General features: G+C 35.9%; 1 protein-coding gene across 2 annotated transcripts in view; it reads left to right on the plus strand.

Moving 5' to 3' along the window:
- Positions 1-25,286, plus strand: part of OLA1 (Obg like ATPase 1) — a 165,867-nt gene extending 140,581 nt beyond the window's left edge. The window contains exons 8-11 of one of the 2 annotated variants that reach the window (XM_012133444.4): positions 18,371-18,511; positions 19,201-19,297; positions 21,320-21,442; positions 24,773-25,286. In XM_012133444.4, the coding sequence (XP_011988834.1) occupies positions 18,371-18,511; positions 19,201-19,297; positions 21,320-21,442; positions 24,773-24,874 (463 nt within the window). In that variant the 3' untranslated portion in view covers positions 24,875-25,286. Of the gene's footprint in view, positions 1-18,370; positions 18,512-19,200; positions 19,298-21,319 lie in introns of both variants that reach the window. The other variant, XM_060409762.1, reaches the window with a different exon arrangement.
- Positions 25,287-25,290: the final 4 nt, after the last annotated feature.

A 25,290-nucleotide genomic window follows, 5' to 3' on the forward strand; every position in this document is an offset into this window, starting at 1 on the left:
TCAGCAATTAAGAAATACCTACCATTATACTTTCCTTGCTATGTTTGCATTTACCAGTATCCTGTAAAATGTATATCGTGTGGAATGTTTCCTCCCCATATTAATAAAAAGAAAGAAAGAAAAAAAGGCCGTTACTGTATATACCTGATAAGCAGAAATGGCTTTCTGGAACCATTCCTATCTTTCGGGTAATTAGGTAATTATACAGTGTTGTGGGTTTTTTTTTTTTTTTTTAATTTGTATTTTGTTCCCAAACCATTTGAACCCATTATATAATTATTCTGTGTGTACTTTGTAGTAAAAATACCATTGGAGAGTTTATCAGGGAAAGTGTTCCATGCATGTGCTCCTCACAATGTATAAATTTCTCCATCCTGGCATGTTTCTGTGTCTGTGGAAACCTAAAAACACTTAATTGTCTACGCCTCCTTTCTCCCTCCATGGTTGGCTCCTCAGGGCTAAGAAACCCCTTCTTCCCTGACTGCCTTGTCTAGAATAATCCCCAGGCTCCCCTATGTTCACAGCATCTTGTGTATTTGCTTCTGAGCATTTATCACAAGTTATATAATCTCACTATTTGCCTCTCTTTCTGTCCCATAAGCATTTACATTCCCATGGGAATGAGAATCATGCCTGCTTTGTTTATTCTGTATCTCCAGTGCCTGGCACCAGACTCGGTAAATTTTGTTGATTGAATGGCTAGCTGGATGAAATCAATTAACTTTATCCCTTATGTTTCAACTCTGACTTTTAGTCTTCATTAATAGCAATATGTAGATCACTTGAAGTCTGTCTGTTCCGGTTAGATATATCAAAGGTTTAGAGCACAGATAGATAGATGTCTCTGCCAGGAGGCAGTAGATAATTTCAGAAAGTAAATATTTTCAGCTTTGAGGCCCACACAGTCTCTGTGAGCAGCTCCTCACCCTTGCAAAGGCAGCTATAGACAGTATGCAAGCAAATGGGCATGGCATTGTGCCAATAGCATTTCATTTGTGGACACTTACATTGAGTTTCATATAATCTCACTGCCACGGAATAGTCTTCCTTTGTTGCTGTTGTTGTGTTCTAGAAATAACTTCAAAATGTAAAAACCCTTTTCAACCTGTGGCATTACAAAAATGTGCAGTGATTTGCTGATCCCTGTTCTGTGTACTTAGCCAGAGACAGCCTTTAGGTTTTGCATATGATTATATATCCTCACTCATCTACTGAAGTAGTTCCTCCTTCCTTTCCTGCATCATCAGTTTTTCCTTCCCAAGTGGATATTTCCCATCAGCATATAGGCATGCTGTCATTTCTCCAGTCTTAAGAACAACAACTTATTTTGACCCCACTTGCCTTTCACATTGCAGCACATTCTCTCCTTGCTCTGAAAAGTTATATATGAGTAGTAAATGAACCTAAATATCTAAGATACCTATCATTTTCTCCTTTCAAAAGAAAAAAGTTGTACAGTTGTATTTTTTTGTGTTAACTTTGTTTGCAGATTTTATTTAAAAGAAAACTAAATAATAAGACGCCATTGGGAGGCAGGGTGGGAAAGAAGAGATATATAAAATAACAGATGGGAGGAAGGCTCCATTCTGTGTACCTTTCTCGTTCTGTCTCTTTCTGAATAAACTGCTTAGAAACTTCATGACATTCTCTTTCTTGGCTTTTGGGTGACAAACGTATCAGCCTTCCAGTTGTAATCTCTTCCTGTTTACTAATTTCCTCTCTGCCTGCCATAGGTCTTCCTTAGCAATTAGTAATTGAGTGATTCTTGTTAATTTTTTCACTTGCCCTCTGCACTCATGCCTTCAACTCTAACTGGTATGCTGCTGCTGCTGCTAAGTCGCTTCAGTCATGTCCGACTCTGTGCGACCCCATAGACGGCAGCCCATGAGGTTCCCCTGTCCCTGGGATTCTCCAGGCAAGAACACTGGAATGGGTTGCCATTTCCTTCTCCAATGCACAAAAGTGAAAAGTGAAAGTCCGACTCTTAGCGACCCCATGGAGTGCAGCCCACCAGGCTCCTCTGTCCATGGGATTTTCCAGGCAAGAGTGCTGGAGTGAGGTGCCATTCCCTTCTCCGAACCAGTATGCTAGTGGTTCTCAAAGTTTAAAGTGCACCAGAATCCTCTGGAGTATTTATTAAAACACAGATTTCTGTCTTTACTGCCACAGTTTCTGATTCATTAGGTTGAGGATGGGGCCTGAGAATTGTCAAGTCCAACAAATTCCTAGGTACTGCTGGCACATAGGTGTGTTACTTTGAGATGTACTGCTCTCTGCAAATGATATGCAAATCTGTAGCCTTAATTTTCCTCTTAGCCCTTTTCAAGTTTCATTATTCCAGACTGGCAACAGGGAATCTCCATTTGGCTCTTCCATTATCATTAGGAAGTGTAATCTGTGTAAAACTAAACTCCTTATTTTTTCCTATAATACAACTGTGGTAGAAACTACTTTCGACCTTTTTTATCTTTGTTAGTACTACTGGCTCTCTTTGAATCTTTTAAGCTCATTTCTTCAAATCATTTTAACATGTGTTCTTTCATACATCTGATTCAGTTCATCACTAAGTTACATCTTTTTTCTTCTAAATCTGGCCCTTACTTGTTCTTTCCTCTTCCGCTACACTGCTTATCAACCCAGACCAAAGCCATATCAATTCATTTTAAAGTTGGGTAACAGGCTGCTAGCTTATCATCCTTAACTTTGTAGGTTGTTTTCCTGTAAACATTGTTAGCTTTAAACATGCTCACTGACATTTTCTCAGTCGATGATCCTTCTCTGAAACAGGAGAGTATCTTCACAATTTGGGATAGGCAAAGATCCGTTGGATGAAATACAAAATTTTAAAAAAGGCTAATATATGCAGAGTACATCATGAGAAACGCTGGACTGGAAGAAAAACAAGCTGGAAGCAAGATGATACCACCCTTATGGCAGAAAGTGAAGAGGAACTAAAAAGCCTCTTGATGAAAGTGAAAGAGAGTGAAAAAGTTGGCTTAAAGCTCAACATTCAGAAAATGAAGATCATGGCATCCAGTCCCATCACTTCATGGGAAACAGATGGGGAAACAGTGGAAACGGTGTCAGACTTTATTTTGGGGGGCTCCAAAATCACTGCAGATGGTGATTGCAGCCATGAATTAAAAGATGCTTACTCCTTGGAAGAAAAGTTATGACCAACCTAGATAGCATATTCAAAGTAGAGACATTACTTTGCCGACTAAGGTCCGTCTAGTCAAGGCTATGGTTTTTCCAGTGGTCATGTATGGATGTGAGAGTTGGACTGTGAAGAAGGCTGAGCGCCGAAGAATTGATGCTTTTGAACTGTGGTTTTGGAGAAGACTCTTGAGAGTCCCTTGGACTGCAAGGAGATCTAACCAGTCCATCCTAAAGGAGATCAGCCCTGGGATTTCTTTGGAAGGAATGATGCTAAAGCTGAAACTCCAGTACTTTGGCCACCTCATGAGAAGAGTTGACTCATTGGAAAAGTCTCTGATGCTGGGAGGGATTGTGGGCAGGAGGAGAAGGGAACGACAGAGGATGAGATGGCTGGATGGCATCACTGACTCAATGGACATGAATCTGAGTGAACTCCGGGAATTGGTGATGGACAGGGAGGCCTGGCGTGCTGCGATTCATGGGGTCGCAAAGAGTTGGACACAACTGAGCAACTGAACTGAACTGAACTGACTGAATATAAAAGAAAACAATTTCATTATAATGAATAACTTCTGTTCACCAAAAAACACTATTAAGAAAATGAATAGATTAGCCACAAACTGGAAAAATATATTCATTATACATATATCTGACTAAGGACTTATATCCAGAATATATTTTTAAATTTCTACAAAAGAATAGTATAAAGGCCAGTAACCTAATTTGAAGGATGGGCAAACGACTTATACATACACTTCACAAAAGAAGATACATGAATAAACATGAAAAGGTACTCAGCATCTCTTAAGTCATCAGGGAAAGACAGTTTAAAACCACAGTAAGATATGATTTCATAATCACTGAAATGGCTAAAATTAAAGTAACTAAGAACACCAAATGTGGACAAGGAAGGAGGACAGGAATTGTTGTATCACCTTGGAAAATTGGCCATTTATTTTAGGTAGACATCTACCCTCTGACCCAGTCCAGTGATTCCAACTTTTAATATTTATCTAAAATAAATGAAAATATATATACATATTTTATAAATATTGTTTTGCAAAATAATAACAGCTTTATTCATAATGACCCCAAACTGGAAGCAACTCACATTAGTAGAAAAATAGATAAATAAATTGTGACATATTTATATGATGGAAATCATACATCTCACCAATAAAATACATAGATCAGCATGGAGAGGCAGTGGGGATTGACTGGGAAAGGTCATAAGGGAACTTTCTGGGGACATTGAAAGTGTTGTCTGTTTGAGGGTGGTGGTTACATATGTATATAAAATTCTCAAAATTCATTGAATCGAAGATTTAAGATCTGTACATTTTATTTTTATTAATCATATTGCATCAAAAAATAATAAAATAAAAAAATCTCCTTGTTCCCCTGGCAAGTATATCCAAATATATGTTAAAATACCTGAAAAGATCAATAGGCTGACTTGATAAAGTTGTGTGAAAATGATGACAGTGTTTATCTCGTTTATCCTACCAACCCAGCACTTCACTAAATATTCTTTATGCTGTATATTTCATGCCCATAACTTAAATATCTTCTCACTGGAAGTTTGTTCCTCCTATCCTTGGGTCTGTTTTACTCAATCTCCAGCAAAGCCTCTCCCCTCTAGCAACCACCAGTTTGTTCTCTGTATCTGAGTCTGTTTTCATTTTGTTTTTTAGATTCCACATGTAACTGAGATCATAGGAATTTGTCTTTCTCTGACTTATTTCAGTTAGAATAGTAATACCTTCTAGGTCTATCCACGTTGTCACAACGGCAAGATTTCGTTCTTCTTTATGACTGAATGCCACTTCAGTGGGGAGGTGCAGGGGGAGGATGATCTTTATCCATTCATCCATCAGTGGGCACAGGTTGCTTCCATGTCTTGGCTATTGTAAATGATGCTATAGTGAGCATAGGGGTGCATGTATCTTTTCAAATTAGTCCTTTTTTTCTTTGGTATGTACCTACAAATGGAATTAATGGATCATATAGTAGTGTTACTTTTAACTTTCTGAGGAACCTTCGTACTTTTTCTGTAGTGGCTGTACCACTTTGCATTCCTTTATATAATTATAAAGTAATTATAATTTATGAGTCCTTTATATAATTTGGATATTAACTCTTCAGTTATCCAGATCCCACACTGTTGTTTTCTGTTGAGATTATTTGACTTGTGTGTGTGTGTGAGTAAGGTACAATGAACATCCAAGAAAGTACATTTTCATTAACCCCGGCCAATACTGGATGTTAGTCTTGCTTTAATCGTTTCTCATTTAATAGCCCCAAAGTGGTATGTTATTTTAATTTTATTTACCTGATTATGATGTAAAGATAGGTTAACTTTAATGGCTTTTAGACTAATTATTAGAGAAAAAATATATCTACACTAGGAACAGAATTAAACATGGGCTTAAGTCAGTTGTATAGAATTTGATGTCTCATTTATAGTTATTATTTTGGTGTATTCTGAGAGCAGAAATCTTATTTAAAGTAAGAGAAACTATTCAAGAGTATAGTTTAATATGTCATTAATAAAATTACTTTTGGCAATTTCTTTTCAAGTGAATTTAGCTAAAACAGTATATAAATATAGCCAGGAATGTGTAAAGGTGATAGAGAAAAACCTTTGAACTGAGAATGCAAGCAAAGGAATAAAGGTTTTATTAATTTTGTGTCTCCCAGTATGGCCAGGGAAGAGGAAGTAAGACATTGCTTTTCATACTCAGAGACAAGTAACAAATGGTGCCTAGACTGACTGCTTTGATTAATATTGGTTTAGAAATTATAGCAAAGTGAAATATACTTCCTGCTGGTTCACTTCAAATCTGTTTTTCTTTTAATATATTTGCACCTTAGGTAAATTTTTGCCCTTCTTGGAAACTGCCAGAGTATCACGAAGCAGCAATTTAATGAGTAGCAAATCTTTCCATTTTCCTTTACCACAGGTAGGACAGTTTAAGAAGAAAATAAGAAAGAAAAGAAATCCCTATAAATAAAGTTTGAAGTGGTTAGTGCTAGACCTGTCTTCTCGGATAAATTTAACTAATAGCCAGATCACAGATAAACATACAACACACTTCTTTTTAAGAAATTGTGTTCTCAACATTGAGGTGTTCAAAAGAGGCAAAGCCATTCTTCGCTTTATTAATACTAGATAGCATATGTTGATCACTTACCTTGTATCAGCATGCTAAGCATCTTATATGCACTTTCTCATTTAATCTTCACAGCAATCCTGTGATGTAGATGCTATTATTATCTCTCACTTATTGATGAGAAAACTGAGACTTTACAAAGATTCCATGACATGGCTAGGATAATCTCGTCTGTCTGGCTTCAGTACTCTGTAACCATATTCTATACTGCCTCTCTTGGCAAAGAGATTATGTGTGAGTATCCTTTAATTATAGGATTCCTTTCATTAAAGTAAATTAACTTTTGTGCCTTATTTACAAAAGCTCATTTTACATATAATGTCTTTTCAATAGAATAATGGACTCCAATGTATTATTACTTGCTAGTACAAACTATAAGCTATGAAACCAACTACAAATTTTGATAGATGTGATTCTACTCCGACATTTCCTAGTTATCCCTTTTCTTGTATAAACATAGTCTACTAAAGCCAGTTGGCACTTTAAGACTATGCATACCAAATTATGTTGAAATAGATATTTCTATAACAGAATAATCTTCTTTCAGAAGCAGTGTACCTATCTGCAACTACTGAAGCTTGCATTAAGAACCTGTGTCTTTTTAAGTGCTTCTTGCTTCTCCACTGTCCCCAAATCACTGTTCTCCAAAAATACACAAATGGGTGACCTTTCTCTTTTTTATGACTGTTTACCTTGGGTTTGTATCCTTCTGTGTCGGCTCCGTTATGCAGTCCGTGTGTATCCCACATGATAAATAGACTGAGGATTTGGATCATGAGGGAATGGACTCCTTTGTTAGAATATGGAAGCCCCCTCCAGAGGATGAACCCACTCCAGTGTTCTTGCCTAGAGAATCCCAGGGACGAGAGACCCTGCTGGGCTTCCGTCTGTGGGGTCGCACAGAGTCAGACACGACTGAAGCGACTTAGCAGCAGCAGCAGCAGCAAGCAAGAAGCATCCATATGGGAAAGGAAGTCTGTGCAGATTGATTCTGACATACATACCCATATTGATCTTTCCCTTGGGGGTTTCTTTCTTTCTTTCTTACTTTCTTACTGTCATGAACAAAAACCCTGTTCCTTTTCTGCTTTTCCTGTTTTTATAAGTTACATAATTGAAAAGACCACTGAATGTATTGGTTTCTTTTCCTAAAATTCTCTATTTTAATGAGGCCAAAATCTTGCTTTATCAAGATTGTTTATCTTCTCCTCTTAATCATGCCTGTGGTACATTACACAATGCTCATCATTCTCTTTTTAAATTATGCATTTATCTGTTTTTCCTTCCCCATCCCTTACACTCCCCCTTTTCAAAGTTGATTGTTCAAGGTTTAACATAATGCTTATCAGTACACTTAGTTACTTAATGTATGTGTTTATAATCATTGTGCTTGCATTCTTTCCAGTTACTTTTCTATCTATAAAAAGTTGGTTAGGCAAGACTTCTTCCCGGAAATACAGACCCAGTTTTTAAAGAACCATCATTCTTTATTTCCAGGCAATCTAACATTTTTTTAAAATTTTGTATTAAACCCACACACTGATAGGAGACAGCTAAGATTGGGGACTAACCTTTGAAGGCCTCCTGTGTTCCAAGCACTTTAAATACATCAGCCTGTGAGGATATATTATTTGTGTTGTTAGTGATTAAACTGAGGTTCAGGAAGCTTAAATAGCTTTCCCAGAATCTTATAGCTAGTATGTGATTAAACTAGCATTTGAATTGGTACTTACTCCAAAATCTCTGCTTTTTCTATTGATCCCTTCTATTTCTACAGGAAGGTTAGATATTATAGGATCAAAATGTGCAAAGTATTAGCATTTTTGTCTTTTATTTTTAAATTCTCAGTTTAACTTTGGGTTTTTTATTTTTCAGATAATTAATATGCACAAAAGTTTCCTTTTTAAAGTGGGTTTTAGTATATCCACAATTTGCCACCATCAACGCTAGTTTCAAAACATTTTCATCACCCCAGAAAGAAGCTCTTTGCCCATTAATAGTCACTCCCCATTGCCTTCTCTGCCTAGGCCCAGGCAACCACTAATCTACTTTCTGTGTCTTTGAATTTGTCCATTGAGGATATTTCATATAAATTGAATCATACGAATGTAGCCTTTTGTCTGTGGCTTCTTTTATTTAGTATAATGTTTTTTAAGGTTCATCCATGTTGTAGCATGTATCACTACTTCATTTCTTTTTATGACTGAATTACTTTCCACTGTATGGATATAGCACTTATTGTCCATCTTTTTATGTTTTTAACCATCCTAGTGGATATAGAGGACTTCCCTAGTGGCTCAGACGGTAAAGCTTCTGCCTACAATGTGGGAGACCTGGGTTCAGTCCCTGGGTCGGGAAGATCCCCTGGAGAAGGAAATGGCACCCCACTCCAGTACTCTTGCTTCGAAAATCCCATGGACGGAGGAGCCTGGTAGCCTATAGTCCATGGGGTCGCAAAGAGTGACACAGCTGAGTGACTTCACTTCACTTCAGTGGGTATAGAATGATGTCCCATTTTGGTTTTGATTTGTACATTTCTCTGATGATTAGTGATATGAAACATCTTTTCATATACATGTTGGCCATTTGTATACCTTTGGGAGAAATGTCTGTTCAAATCCTTTGGCCATTTAAAATTGAGTTTCTTTTTATTACTGAGTGGTAAGTTTTCATTATTATTTAGTGGTGCTTTTTTATTCAAGTATATATTTGATATATAATATTGTATTGGTTTCAGGTATACGGCAAAGTAATTCAGTTATATATTTTTTCAGATTATTTTCCATTGTAGTTTATTATAAGATATTGAATATAGTTCCTTGCATAAATGATTGTTGCACAGCTGGGGGTGAGGTAGGGTGGGGTGTAGTAGTTCAAGCCACAGATTTACCTAGGGAATGAAAATCCACTATATTGTGATTTTTTTTTTCTATCATAAGTGGTGCTGGAAATATTGCAGTGAACAAAATATTTTTAAAAATTCCTTGCCCTAATAAACAGTGGCTGACTTTATTTTTCTGGGCTCCAAAATCACTGCAGATGGTGATTGCAGCCATGAAATTAAAAGACGCTTGCTTACTCCTTGGAAGGAAAGCTATGACCAACCTAGACAGCATATTGAAAAGCAGAGACATTACTTTGTCAACAAAGGTCCATCTAGTTAAGGCTATGGTTTTTCCAGTGGTCATGTATGGATGTGAGAGTTGGACTATAAAGAAAGCTGAGCGCTGAAGAATTGATGCTTTTGAAGTGTGGTGTTGGAGAAGACTCTTGAGAGTCCCTTGGACTGCAAGGAGATCCAACCAGTCCATCCTAAAGGAGATCAGTCCTGGGTGTTCATTGGAAGGTCTGATGTTGAAGCTGAAGCTCCAATACTTTGGCTACATGATGTGAAGAGCTGACTCATTTGAAAAGACCCTGATGCTGGGAAAGATTGAGGGCAGGAGGAGAAGGGAACGACAGAGGATGAGATGGTTGGATGGCATCACCAATTCAATGGACATGGGTTTGGGTGGACTCCAGGAGTTGGTGATGGACAAGGAGGCCTGGTGTGCTGCAGTTCATGGGGTCGCAAAGAGTCGGACATGACTGAGCGACTGAACTGAACTGAATAAGTGAGTAAGCGGGTTTACCAGTGGGGCTTCCCACTTGGCACTGGTGGTAAAGAATCCGCCTGCCAATGCAGGAGACACAAGAGACACAGGTTCAATGCCTGCGTCGGGAAGATCACCTGGAGTAGGGAATGAAATAATGAGTGGAAGACAATAAACACTAAGAACATAATAAGTGCTATGAAGAAAAATAAGTCAAAGTGAGGGAATAGAGTGACAGAAAACGGAAAAGGAGAGCTTTTTCTTTTTTTAAGATGGTAGAAAATAACATTTAAGCAAAAATTTGAAGTTCTTTAAGATTTCAGCATTTGTATTCACTGTCTGGCATATGGCATAAAATGATAGAGTTTGCAGTCTTAAAAGGATCACTTAATCATTGAACTTTAGAGTTGTTGAAATCTTTTTTTTTTTTTTTTTTTTATTTTTAAATTTTAAAATCTTTAATTCTTACATGCATTCCCAAACATGAACCCCCCTCCCACCCCCCTCCCCGTAACATCTTTCTGGGTCATCCCCATATGCATCAGACATAGACTGGCGATTCAATTCACATGATAGTATACATAGAGTTGTTGAAATCAACAGAACTCTTTCTTCTGATGAACTCTGATACAAAAATCCAACATGGCAGAATGATGCAGCTCTTGGTTGAAATGCAAAAGTGGAGAGTTTCAAACCTCCCTTTTGTTCTTCTTTTTCTCTTTCCACGGTTTCTCCTCCTAGCACCTTGAAAGTTCCTGTAGGGAACCCAGAACCATTTGAAAACTACTCAGCATTTTGCAGGTGCATAAACTAAAGCTAAGAGAACTTAAATACTACCTATAGTCCCTCAGCTAATCATTTTCAAAACACTTTCCACTTTGTTATCCATTCAGAAAATGTTTGAATGTTCACTTTATGCCAGTGCTGTGCTAGTAGAGTTCTGTAGATATATCAGGGAACAAAGACAAGTGCCTGACCTCACAAAGTTTTTATTATAGTGGGAAGAGATAACCCCCGCACCCCCCCCGCATCCCCCACCCCCCCCCCCACCCAATAGGCAGTTTATAACATAGGGTGGAGTGTAGTAATAACATCTATCTATATGGACGCTCAGGGAAAGCTCTACAGTAGCTGCTATTCTAAAAAATAAGTTAGACCATTTAAGAGGAGCTGCATTCATATATTCAAATGAAGAGAACCCTAAAATGTGATCAGAGTCAGTATCAGGATGCTACAAATAACGAAGGCAGTCCCAACAGGTAATAGTTAAACCCAGGGTAGTTTGTCTCCAGGTTTGGTTAATTCAATGTTCCTGTGATAGTTTTAAGAACAAGGGTTTTTCTCATCTTTCCTTACATCCATTCTTTTGGTCAAAGTATAGCTGTTAGAATTCTAGAGATAAAATCCAGACATTGTGTCCAGCAGAGACACTCTTCTTTACCCTTTTTAAGAGCTAAAGGAGCCTTTCAGAATCTTCTTGAAGCCTGTAGCAAGCTTCCTCTCATGCCCTATTGACCAGAACTGGTTCACATGGCAACTCTCAGTCAAGTTGCCAGCTGGAGAATGGGATTACTATGATTTATTCAAAGTAATTAGGATTCATCCTTAAGTTTTCTACTATTTATTCATTGCAACATTTGTGTGTATGTGTGTGTACACAAATGTGTATATGTACAAATGCCACTTTTAATACAGTGACTACAAAAATGAACAGAGTTTTCCAGACAGTGGTTCTGTGAGGTCCTCATAGGGAACAATTTGTGGTAATATCCCTTTTACTCGATATGAATTCAGATTTCACAGAGTCCTCTTTGCTGGGCTCATTTCTTATAATTTGAATCTAGATTCCAAAGCGAACTTCCAGGTATTGAGGCTTACTAGAATAAGAGAGACATAATTATGTCTTATAAAGAAACTGTTGACCATAGTGATTCTGTTCAGTTATTTTTACCCTGAATCTAAAACGTCTTTGATACTGCAGGGGTGTCAGAGCAAACATTTTCCTTATACTTTCTGAAATTCTGGTAAGTTTTTTCTCTTTTAGTTTTGAGCCTGGGAGATGTAAGCACGAATTTCTCTATTATTCTCACTCCTCTCATGTCAATGGGATAGGTGGTCAACATCTGCTTAGTTATCAGTTGGTCTGCAGAATTCTTGCAGACATTTTCATGTTTTCACTTAAAGTGCTTTTATTTTCAGAGTCCTTTAATTCAGTGCTTCTGAAAGTTTAGTGTGCATGTGAAATTCCTGAGGATCTTACTAAAATGCAAATTCTGAGATTCTTCATTTCTAAAAAGCACCCAGGTGATGAGACCACACTCTGTGGAGCAGAGTTTAATTGTTGTCCTGCACAGTTCCGTCAAGTCAGACAAGAACATTGAAACCTGAAGTCAGTTACGTGGGTAACAGATGGGGATCTCTTTTAGAAGAGGGATTAGATTTCCAAGACTAATAATTAGATTAGAAGTTTTTGGTATTACTTCTTTCTAGCTCTTTTTTTCCCTTTGACTTCCTTAATAACCTCACTCTAGTAACTTTATTCAAACAAAATTTTGAAGGGTTGGGAACTTTGAATGTTCTAGAGCTAATTATTTGATCTTGAATGAATATTGTTTATGGGGTATATGTTTGTCTCTTTTAGAACGCTGCAAATGAGCATTAATTTGCAGGGAACATGTTTGGAAAATGGAAAAGAAAAATGTGATTTTCTTAAAGTCATTATTTGGGACTGTGAGCAGTTTTAATAAAAATGAGAGGAAACTTGCAAGGAAGAAGACTAGACATAAGCTCAGTGTTTATCAGTGCCCCCTGGATTTATGGTATATCTATACTTTGGAAAATTCTTTAAGAGATGGGAATACCAGACCACCTGACCTGCCTCCTGAGAAATCTGTATGCATGTCAAGAAGCAACAGTTAGAACTGGGCATGGAACAACAGACTGGTTCCAAATAGGAAAAGGAGTACGTCAAGGCTGTATATTGTCACCCTGCTGATTTAACTTATATGCAGAGTACATCATGAGAAACGCTGGGCTGGAGGAAGCGCAAGCTGGAATCAAGATTGTCGGGAGAAATATCAATAACCTCAGATATGCAGATGACACCACCCTTATGGCAGAAAGTGAAGAGGAACTGAAGAACCTCTTGATGAAAGTGAAAGAGGAGAGTGAAAAAGTTGGCTTAAAGCTCAACATTCAGAAAACGAAGATCATGGCATCTGGTCCCATCACTTCATGGGAAATAGATGTGGAAACAGTGGCTGACTTTATTTTTCTGGGCTCCAAAATCACTGCAGATGATGACTGCAGCCATGAAGTTAAATGATGCTTACTCCTTCGAAGGAAGGTTATGACCAACCTAGACAGCATATTAAAAAGCAGAAACATTACTTTGCTGACTAAGGTCCGTCTAGTCAAGGCTATGGTTTTTGTGGTGGTCATGTATGGATGTGAGAGTTGGACTATAAAGAAAGCTGAGCACCAAAGAAGTGATGCTTTTGAAGTGTGGTGTTGGAGAAGACTCTTGAGAGTCCCTTGGACTGCAAGGAGATCCAACCAGTCCATCCTAAAGGAGATCAGTCCTGGGTGTTCATTGGAAGGATTGATGTTGAAGCTGAAGCTCCAATACTTTGGCTACATGATGCGAAGAGCTGACTCATTTGAAAAGACCCTGATGCTGGGAAAGATTGAGGACAGGAGGAGAAGGGAACGACAGAGGATGAGATGGTTGGATGGCATCACCAATTCAATGGACATGGGTTTGGGTGGACTCCAGGAGTTGGTGATGGACAGGGAGGCCTGGCGTGCTGCAGTTCATGGGGTCGCAAAGAGTCAGACACAATTGAGCAACTGAACTGAACTGAACTTGGCTTTAGTGCTAAATTGTGGCATCTTTAAAGGATTTTTAGAAAATCAGAATTTGAATAGCTGGGTATAGTTGAATGGCTGGATGGACATGAAGTGTAGAAAAGAATTAAAATTCATATTAAAGTATATCAGAGAAAAGTATTTCAGGAATTTAAGTTGCAAAAATTTAGTTTTATGCAGAATATCAAATAGTACCACTGAGGTGGACTCAGCCACTATAAGAAGCTCCTTTCTTGTTTCCAGTATATAGAAACATCAGAGGATATAACCAGGAAAGATAGTATTTTTGATGATGTGGTAGTTTTAGAACATGGCAGGACTTGAAAGCAAGAAAAGGGGCTCTCAAGGTGTCAGAAACAAATGAAACTCTTTTGATAGTAGACAGTGAACTCAACAGTGTATGGCCCTCAGGGAAAATATCTCATATGGCTTAGAGGCCTTAGTATCCATATAGGAATAAGACTCAAGGCACACGCTACAGGTGCCAGAACCGCACACTCGTAAAACCTAGAAAGAGCTGTCCTTTCCACGCCAGACACTAGAAACCTGCACCCCCAGCTCCCACCCTTTTATAAAAGGGAAGAAACTGTTATTCTCAGGAAACTAGAGACTGGGCCTCACTGTGTACATTACCAATAACCTAGTGCAGAAACTCTAAGCCTCCAAATGATCCAGAGACCCAAATCCTCCATAGGTCTTTCCCTAGAAGGAAAAAACCCACAAAACTATGTCATAGATATATGTCAGCAACCCAGGGGTTTGATCACAGGTTCTCTTGGAACAAAACAGCTCCTGCCAAATGATCACACATCCAAGAACAACAGCACATACACAGGAGCCACCTGTTTTGAGAGGTTAGAAGATGGCGTGTTAAAGGGAGTCAGGCAGAGTTACACACAAGAAACTAGCAGTAATTAGAACAGTCTGAAAGAAACCTTCAATTAATCTTTTAAAAATATTGTAGGGAATGAGAATTCATTAAACAAGAATAAAATGTTACCAAAAAAGAACAGGTAGATTTCAGAGACAGGCAAATGTAATTTTTAGAAATAAAATTTGCATCTGGGAAGAGAAATACAAACCATGTAAATTAACCCAAGGAAAATCAAATTATAAAATCTGAAATTTCATGACTGGGTAAGAAGGTCACATTATAAAACCAAAAATAAATTTGAGATAATCTTTTAGAAATCTAAAGTTAGCTTAATACTAAAGATCTCATTTTGCCAAAGACTCTACCATATCAAAACCTGCCAGTGAATTTCAAAGCATAACCCTTTAGCCTTAAAATTGATTGTCCCTGCTTAGTCCACTTGCTGTAGAATCATTAGTAGGAAGAAAAGTACCACTAATGGCAGTTCTTTTTTCCATTTGTCACTCATAAAACTTTGGGGAAATCAGTGTGGCTCTGACTCCTTATCGGTAATCTGCAGCTTTGTGCAATAATCTATTTATATAAATTTATAAAATAAATGTTGTGGAAGTCTTTACAGTTTAATCTTTACTGTTTCTTCCCCCCTCCTATAATTTGGTATTCTATGACAATATCATTATTATTTTGGTTACTATTAGATAGTTTTCTTTAGACATTTGCTAACATTTGTATATGGAGATTACTATTCAGTCACTTTGACAGAATGTATTGTACTTGAAATTGTTTTTCTTGTAGTGGTCCTGAGTGCAACTTTGATTTTCCATATTCCCTCATGTGCCATAGCTCACATTTTTGAGATGAGTTTGGGGTACGTTTTGCAGCAACAGAATAGATAGCTTTCTGCAAAAGGTAACTGGTCCCAATGGGGTTCAAACTTGTGATCTTGGCCTCATTATCACACTTTTGTAACCATCAGACGTAATAGATATATTATATGTATTTTAGTCTATAATCTTGAAATCAAGTCATATTTTTAATTACTCAAGGTTTATTTCAAATATGTAATTAAAAATTACTTAGGGGCATTTCTCACTTTTGTTTGATAGTAAAAGTAATAAAAGTAAAGCAGACAGCCAAAGAACCTAACTCACTTTTCATCTTCCCTGTGTTTTCTATGACAGGGAAAGTCACAAAAGTGAAGCTTGCAGGCAAAGACCTAACTCACTTTACGGAGAGTGCCACGGTACCTTTTTCTTTCAGTGAGGCTATAGCAGGTCTGATGTCAGTCACTTTAGAGACCTTTAGACCTCAGTGCTCATTTATTGCTAAAATGTACCAGCTCTGCTTCTGCATTATGAAGATCATCTGTCAACACTTTGAGATATTCTCCTTTGTTATTAAGCTTGTGATGCTCTACACTGTCAGGTTTTTTGCCAATTATAGTTAAGGTACAATAGTGTATTCACCAGATCAAAGTCTCACATTGGCGGTAGAGGAATGATTTGTAAGTCTTTATTCATCTGAATTGTACAATAGAACACCTGAGGAATGCAAATAATCCCTCTGAGGAATCTGCAGGAAAGGCTGTTAAAATGACAGGGTAAAACTATTGTTATTCTGAATTGATATTTTAGCCAAAGTCATTATTTCTTATCTTGTTGTCTCATAACTGTTCTAGTTTTATTAGCTATGTTGACCATATTTGTTAAACAAAATGTATATGATATTTTTGTTTTCTTTTGCATGGGCTTGTTTTATTTTCATTGAATCTATATTTGGTATGTTATTTTTCCTTTTTCTTTATTACATTTCTGATTTCTGATTTTGGCTTACGGTTACTAAACCATCAATGACAAATTTTAAAATACAGCTTTGTTTGAATAGTGTAAGTCTATAAAATAAGATAGAATCTCATAATGTTCTTTCCTTCATAATTTTGGATAAGAAAACAACTGGTTTGGATTTCTTCTTTTAAAGGACATATATTTGATTCCAAAATACATCTTAGGGATTGGTCCATTATTTCTAGGATATGACCAAAAGGGGGGAAAAAATATTACAAAGATAAAAAATCACTGATAGGTTTGTTTTTTTTTTTTTTGGCCACACCATGCAGCATGTGGGATCTTAGTTCCCCAACCAGGGATTGAACTTGTGCCCCTTGCAATGAAAGCATGGAATCTTAACCACTGGACCACCAGGGAGTTCCCCATTGATAAATATTAAATAAATAAATTATAGGTTAGCCTCATATAGCAAACATGTATAAACTATTGTGTGAATTTTTCATTCTTTTATCCCATTCTACTCAGTAGTCCATGTTCTTAACTTTCTGATAACTCTGATCCCTGCTGTTTTGTTTGATGGTGAGTGTTAGGGTTTAGTTCTTGTGTTTCTTATCCACTATAGTGACATTTTACATTGTCTTTTTTTAAGGATTTCTGCCTCAATTTTCTACCATGATAGTTAATTAAAGCCTTGGTCTAAATATGGGGAGACAAGTATAAGTGATATACATTGAACTGTGAAATCTATACCCGTTTCCATACCAAGCTCTAATCCCAGAATCATAGGCATATCTGCTGTGATTAACTGAGAATAAAAAATATCAGTAGTAATTGATGTTAATATTTGTTTATGATATGCCAAGCTTTGCTTTTCTAGGTTCTTTACCTACAGTATAATGTGTACTCTTACTATTTCTGTGAATAAGGAAACTGAAGTTTAGAAAGGTTTAGAAACCTGCCCAAGAGTAAAAAGCTAGCATAGTGGTAGGTTCAGAACCTGGTTAATATACTCACTACGCTTATTTTATTTATGCTCTAACTGCCACTTTGCTAAATTGCTCCATGCTTACAAAATTCTGTAAAGCAATTATCCTTCAATAAAAAAATATATTAAAAATAAAAATAATTCCATGCTTGGGAAGAAATCACTCAATAATGATTTAGAATTTGAAATGATTCTGAAAAGAATCAATAATGTCTTTTCAGGTAATACTTGATATCAATTTCCTAACTGATTTGACTTTCCAAACCCTTTTCTATTAAAGGAATTTATTTCCTCTGTAGTTCTGTTATTCATGATCCTACAAAAGTGAGATTCGTAAGAACAATGTATACACAATCAACTAGGTTTGTAAACCTGTATATTTGGACTTTTTGAGGGGGATTAGCAAAACTCTCAAAACCAGTAACAACTGTAAGGTCTTGTTAGTCCAAGAAGGAATTGAACCAGGCATATATATAGATATCTGGGGGGAACAAATTAATTATTTGTCAAAGCTCCTCAAAATTAGCTGATACTTTTAGGTGTGATTCCTATAAATCCAGAACTTTGTGTTTTTTGCTTTTTAAAAATTTATTTTGTAAAGGAAGATAATAAATCATAACACTGAGATTCTCAAGGTCACAGGTGTTAATACTGAAAGAATTTAGTGTAACTGCAAAAAGTTTTAAAATATTTGTACGATAGTTCCTATAGATAATATGTTAAAGTAAAACCAGATTACAGTAAAATATTATGGCGTATACCTGAAGCAGTTGCTGCCTGTTAATGCCTTGACCTTGGAAAGCTATACACAAAAAGATGGCATCATAAAACCGTGCAATTCTTATGAATATGTATGTGCTACTTGATAATAATGAATGTGGTACAGTCATGCATGCACTACAAGATAATGTTGTGCCCTTTTTTGTCTACAGGTTGATAAAAATTAAAGAGTGGGTGGACAAGTATGACCCAGGTGCCTTGGTCATCCCTTTTAGTGGGGCCTTGGAGCTCAGGTTGCAAGAATTGAGTGCTGAGGAGAGACAGAAGTATCTGGAAGCGAACATGACACAAAGGTTAATTAGCATTCATTTTCCCTACACTTTATTATCAACTATTTCCTTGCAGTAATTTAATTGCTTGCGCTGATAGAATAATAAATGACAGAGTAATTACCATTATAAAGAGGGAATCTTCTCCTTTCTTTACCATGAGACAGAGTGAAAAGATTTATTTTAAATTAAGTTTTTAACTGTCATCTGTCATCTCCGTACAGTGTTTTAATTATAACATAGGTATTAGTTATGTATATTTTTGAGACGGAATGATCGCCAAAACTCTTTCGTCATGTTCAGTGGGGGCGGGGAAAGAGTGAATCAGTTGCCTTAAATTTTCTCTGAGTAACAGTAATATATTGTTTAAACATTGGATTTCAATCAAATAATTTTGCTTTCATGACCCACGTCTGGGAAATAATTGATATTGGAGGAAAATAACTATAGAATAGGTAGATCAAATTTTTCTTTTTCTATAGTAAACAATTCAAAATGATATATTCAGACTAATATAATTAAAACTAATTTTTGAAGAGATTTTTTTAGGAATAGTTATATGCTTTCTGACCTCTTCAAGTGTATTATTAAAAAAAAATGGTCATTTACTAATCTCTGTAACATTTTCTGCTTGAAATGAATATTTTAAGTTCGTACTGATCTCTGGCACAATCTACTTATATGTTGAGTGAATTTGTTTCATTTTATTTCAGCGCTTTGCCAAAGATCATTAAGGCTGGGTTTGCAGCACTCCAACTAGAATACTTTTTCACTGCAGGCCCAGATGAAGTGCGTGCATGGACCATCAGGGTAAGATTCATACTTATTCATCAGCTATATCCAGTTCCACACTATTGAATTCAGATTGATATCACTGACTTTGAAGTTTGTCATGGTGGCGGTTAGCTAGTCATTACAGATGAGGTTTTTGTCCAGGATAACTTTAATTATTTGTGAGCTGCTGAACAGTGAAAGTGGAGCGGCATTGATTGAGGCAGGTAACAATTGATTCTGCCTATTACATAGTCTGAATTTCTTCATCCTGTAGAATCTGTCTACCCTCCTCCTGTGGTCAGAGATAAGACGCACCAGTATTGTGCTTGCTTAATCTGTGTGACTGGGTTTGTCTGCAGTGAAATTGATGTTGCTTTTCATTTTGTATTCGCTAAGTTTGTTTGGGTTGCGGGTGGTTCTTTCCTCCTTTGCTTTGCTCGGATTACATTTTCAGCAATAAAAGCAATATGACATCATTATGCTCTTCATAGATACACAGTTGGGCTCAAAGAGCTAAACTCAATGTGTAATAATTCATGCCTTTTAAAATTTGAATTTATAGAAATAGTGTTTATTTTTACAGTGTTTTATATTCAGTCTTCTTTAATAATGTGATGCGTATTTTTAAAATATTGATATATAACTGATTGCCACCAGAAAGAATGACTAATTTATTCCCAAAGGACAATAGAAACAGACCTGTAATGGCTGGCTTTTAAATGAAAATACGTTGTGATACGGTAGTTACTGTTGAAAAATATTTTGAAACAGATGTAATCCAAAATCGTGTTACAGAATCTAAAAATAACATCTGAACTTTCAGAAATATTCAGTGTCTTATTCATTCTTTTATTATGAATTTTAGGGCTGCTTTCATTCCTGTTTTCACTGGCTACATTAATTTATTATTACATTTATTTTGATTTAAGATGGATAGGAACATGAAGTCAGTTCAGCATAATGTTAAAGGCGTCCTGTGAATGTGAGATTCACTTTTCTTTGATCTCCTCTTTTCTTTGTTTAAAAAAAAAATGTTTGATTGACTTATAACTAAGGTCCTTTTATATTGACATACAAATTATGTCAAAGCAATTTGGGTTGGTAAACAAATTGCTAGGGTTTATTTTTAATGTATATTTTAAAGCCTTAAAACTTCCAAACTTAAGTATGTGCAAAAGGAAAGATAACATGTTCTGGGCTTGAAAATGTGAAAGCTGGTTTATCTTAAGACTGATTGTAAGTATCCATGATTTAATGTGCTAGGATATTTAGTCAGGTAAGCATCAGTGAGTAGCCATATTAACCCAATACATCTTTTATTGTAAAAACTGTGCTTTATAGTGTCAGACTCCTTATCACTTTAACATGCTTTATTAAGCAGCCTTTAGGTCACCATTATTTCTCAAATTTCTTTCCATGGTTGTGTGTGTCTGGAATGTATGTCCTTGTAGTTTAACATATGGGGTAATTATAAGACATTTCTCTTCCTATATCAACTTGAATTTTCTCTCATGGTGGTTAGAGGCAGGGTTTATTATGTAAAGTGTTCAAAATTTTATGAGGATTTAAAAATTATTTGCTGAACATAGATTGTATGATTTGTTGGAAATATCTTAAAAATGTCCCTTTATATATTGATTTTTATATGTTCTTTAGATGAGCTGAAATTTTCAAGGCTTTTTATCTTTTTAAAACCTTTGATAATTCAGCTTGAAAGCTACTTTTTAAATCCTTATTTTTTTTTTTCCACCGTGAAGAATAGAAAATCGAAATGAAACCTACACCAGACCAGGCCACTGCATCTAAATCGATAAATCTGTGGATGACTGTTAGGAAAAACAAAGCTACGCTTCTTTAACATCTACTGATTTGTCTGTGCTAAATCTGCTACACAGATAGTGCCCTATATTGAAAATGTTCTAATTGTATATCAGACATCTTAACTATTATTAAACTAAGTTTAAGTCGAACCCAACTGCAGATAAAAGAAAAGAAACTCAACGCTTTCAATCAGTCATCTTAAATGCAATTAGTTTTCCCTGGTCTTCCTTTTCAAAGAAAGGGACGAAGGCTCCTCAAGCTGCAGGAAAGATTCACACAGATTTTGAAAAAGGGTTCATTATGGCTGAAGTAATGAAATACGAAGATTTTAAAGAGGAAGGTTCTGAAAATGCAGTCAAGGTAAGGAATTATTTTCTAGTTTCATACTTAATAATTTTTGCTAATATGAAGACACTCATGATTCAAATGAATGATAACGATCTTTTAAATTGTGTCAGCATTAGTGTTAACTATCAACTGTATGTACTATCAACTGAGCCGTAGATATTTACATGCTTTTAGGCAGTTTTTTAAATGTATAAATTGTTAGTAATTTTGTGGTGTTTTTCTAAAACTGAAAAAGAAATTTTAAAGCTGGCTTTAAGTAGTTATCAATAATTTCAAAGAGTTTGTTCACTGATGACCAGTGAAAACTTGCACTTGTTATACCTGAATATCTGAAATAAAAGTAGTATTATATGCATATGGGTTAATTCAAGGGAAACAATGTAAATTTAGTCAAATAAAACCTGTTTTTGCTGAACTTCATGGTTGTACTTTTTTAAAAAAAGATCTCTAAGAGCTTAATTTGCTTTCTCAACACTAGAGGGCAGGTCCAAAATTGTGCTTTATTTTAGCTAATAAGTATAATTTAGTTTGCATCCACTAATAGTGAAGCTGTGTTACACAGACGTAATGAATGATTTCTTTTAATGTAAACTGTTACAGACTTGATTTTGTTTGGCTTTATTAGGTTTACTTAGCAAAATCCAGTAGGTGTGTCAACTCTAACCAACAGACAGATCAGGGAGGTAAACTGACATTGCAAGCAGGTGTCTTTACCTTTAATCTGTTATTTGGAGACTAGTACAGAAAATGTTTTTAAAAAATTTTTAGAGAAGTCTTGTATATTTCCTAGTTTTAAAGAACTCCAAAAAAAGTCTGTTTCAAGTTTATTCTCATTGGTATCATTGGAGAGATCATGCGGAACAGCAGCACTGCAACAGAGTTGTGGGAACCCCAGGAAGAGAAGGGGGAAGTCTTGGTGTAGTTGGTTCAGTGTGGAATGAGAGCCATTTTGCTTTTTTAAAAGGCGTGAAAGAAGTTACAGTTTATAACTAAACAAAGTCATTAACTTCTTAATGTTGTCATCTGTGGCGATAGTTAGATATGCAACTTCAGTATATTAAGATTGAACTTTGTCAAGAATACTAATTAGACTTGAAAAATCTCAGATTATTTTTCAACATGTTATGTCATGCTGGCATATATATTTTTCATAGACTAAAGGTTAAAATAAGGATATTTTTCTATTACTAGAATTCAGAAATCAGACACTTCTTTTTTATATTCTCATAGGATAAGCCTGTTTTACCAACTCTCAATAGATGTCTATGTTGTAATTTATAAACTTGAAAGTTATAGAAATTGTGAATACTTCCTTTAACAATACAGAAATTTTATAATATACCGTAAAAAAAATAAAAATGTTGCCTGCTTGTAGAAATGCTTAACACTAACTAGGAGGTTTTATGAAATAAACTGGAAAAGGTTGACCTCTGGCTTTTCAGCTTAGAATACCATTAAGTATTTTTTGCTGTTTTTTTTTTTTTTTTAATTTACAAAACTAACATTTCAAAATTTGAACTCCAAATTAAATAAAGCATTTATGAATTTCTTTTATTCAACAGATACTTGCATATTATCACCTAAGTTTTAGGTTTGAGAGCGAGATTGTGTATATGTGTATGTATGTATATGTATTTCAGACATCAGTGCAGCATAACTAATTTAATGCCAGTGCTGTGAACTATATACTGAATAGCTCTGTGTGGGCTTTGTAGTCTACAGGGATATCACATTATTAGCAATCATATCTGCTTAGGCAAAGCTGGCTTCTACAGATGGCTGCTTTCAAGTGCAAATGAACTGGTTAGACGTGTCTTGTTTAATACATACTCAAGATTCACAAATGGGTATTGATTTTTTTTTCCAACCAGTGTTTCTGATAGCAGTGGAAATGGATTAAATGGTCTCCAGAGAATTTAAAGGAACACTGTCACCTTTAATTAGTAGTAAACTTGAGTCATAACAAAGTATATAAACTTATATTTAATATGTCATGCCAATTATGTATTTGATTTAAATTGTCTATATAGTTTTATAACATTGGACTTTAGATTCTCAAAACAAGTAGCACACGGCCTTCCATACATCACAACTTTGGAAAAATCATACAAGAGTATTGTGTGTGTGTGTGTGTGTGTGTGTGTGTATGCCTTTTAAAATGTTAGGGTATGTTGACTTTTTAAAAATTAGCTTCATTTTTAAAAGCACTTAGTGATTTTTATATGTGGTCTAGATAATTGTAATATGCTTACCAGGGCTCTATGACCTGGTTTGTTGATTTTAACCTCAGATGTATGATCTCAGTCTTATTTCTGATTAGTATAATTGCACTTGACTTTGAACACTCTTATCAATATCTTCAAAGGGAAGTACTAATCTTGTTGGTCAAAGGTTTTTTGTGTTCTCGATAAATTCTAGCAGAAGGAAAATACTTTTGAGAATTTTTTGTTTTTCTCAAAGATCCTCAGGTCCTCTGTGTTGAGTGGTTGATGTCAGGTCACGTGGGGCAGGGTTGGTGGTGTGCAGTGTTCAGTGTAGATGTGTAGATGTTGAAGAGCCTGTTGTGCTGAGGATGAAGTGTGTGTGCTGTGCCCTGCGGTGAACCTGAGTCTCTGTGTAACTGCTGCTTATTTGTATAAGAATCACCGGAAGATTGCTCATCTTGATCTGCGTGCCAGCAGGTGGAATCAGTTGCTTTGCCGACTGATTTACAAGTGGGAAAAAAAAATCTGTCTTTGCATTTCCAACCTGTTAGAGTCTGCTTGTAACTAGGGCCATTAGTCAGTAAACTTCAGTGTGTTGAATTTTAGTATACACCACTGTATACGGTCATTGTCAAGATCAGATTAAAAACTACAAAGAAGCAATTTAGAATCTGTAATTGCAGTTGATACTTGTAGCATGCTGTGTCTTTGGCATCATCAGTATCACCAAAGAATTTCTTTAAGTAAATATTGCAGCTTTAACCTAGCTATATAATCTTTTTTTCCTGCCTGGTTTGATCTGTTTGTTACAGTGACTTCCCGGATGTTTGCAGACACATCAGAAATGTACCATAAACAGCATGTAATGAAACTTAATGATATTGGTATAATTACATTTATGTACCAACAATTTAGTGGAGAATACATTATGATTATGTATGTATGGAAAATCTAGTGCTGCCCAAATCAGGAATACTTTGCTTCTCTCCAAGTCTAGTTTTGAACTTGTGTGCCTTCCTGTTTTTTTTTTTCTCTAATTTGACCCAAGATGTAGAATACTTTTTGCATGTGCTCCTACCACTTACCTTATATATTTCGTTGTAAACTAACACATTTTCTTTGTATTTCTTATTTACAGGCTGCTGGAAAGTACAGACAACAAGGCAGAAATTATATTGTTGAAGATGGAGATATTATCTTTTTCAAATTTAACACACCTCAGCAACCAAAGAAGAAATAAATTTTAATTATTGCTCAGATAAATGTACAACTCCCAAAAGGCATATACTTTTTTTTTTAATTAAAATTTCTGAAAACTGAAAGGGCAGGTAAAGTTGGGGTGATGGGAATCTTCTACAAACAATTATTTTTATTTGTTTTAAAATTAAAATACTGTGTACCTCCAATGAGATGCAAGTTCACCAAATGTGAACAGCTTTGCTTTTCACGTGATTAAGACCCTACTCCAAATTGTAGAAGCTTTTCAGGAACCATATTACTCTCATGATACTTCATTAATCTCCATCATGTATGCCAAGCCTGACACATTTGACAGTGAGGACAATGTGGCTTGCTCCTTTTTGAATCTACAGATAATGCATGTTTTACAGTACTCCAGATGTCTACACTCAATAAAACATTTGACAAAACCAGCCT

The sequence above is a fragment of the Ovis aries genome, chromosome 2 (genome assembly GCF_016772045.2).
Source record: "Ovis aries strain OAR_USU_Benz2616 breed Rambouillet chromosome 2, ARS-UI_Ramb_v3.0, whole genome shotgun sequence".
Lineage (NCBI taxonomy): Eukaryota > Metazoa > Chordata > Mammalia > Artiodactyla > Bovidae > Ovis > Ovis aries.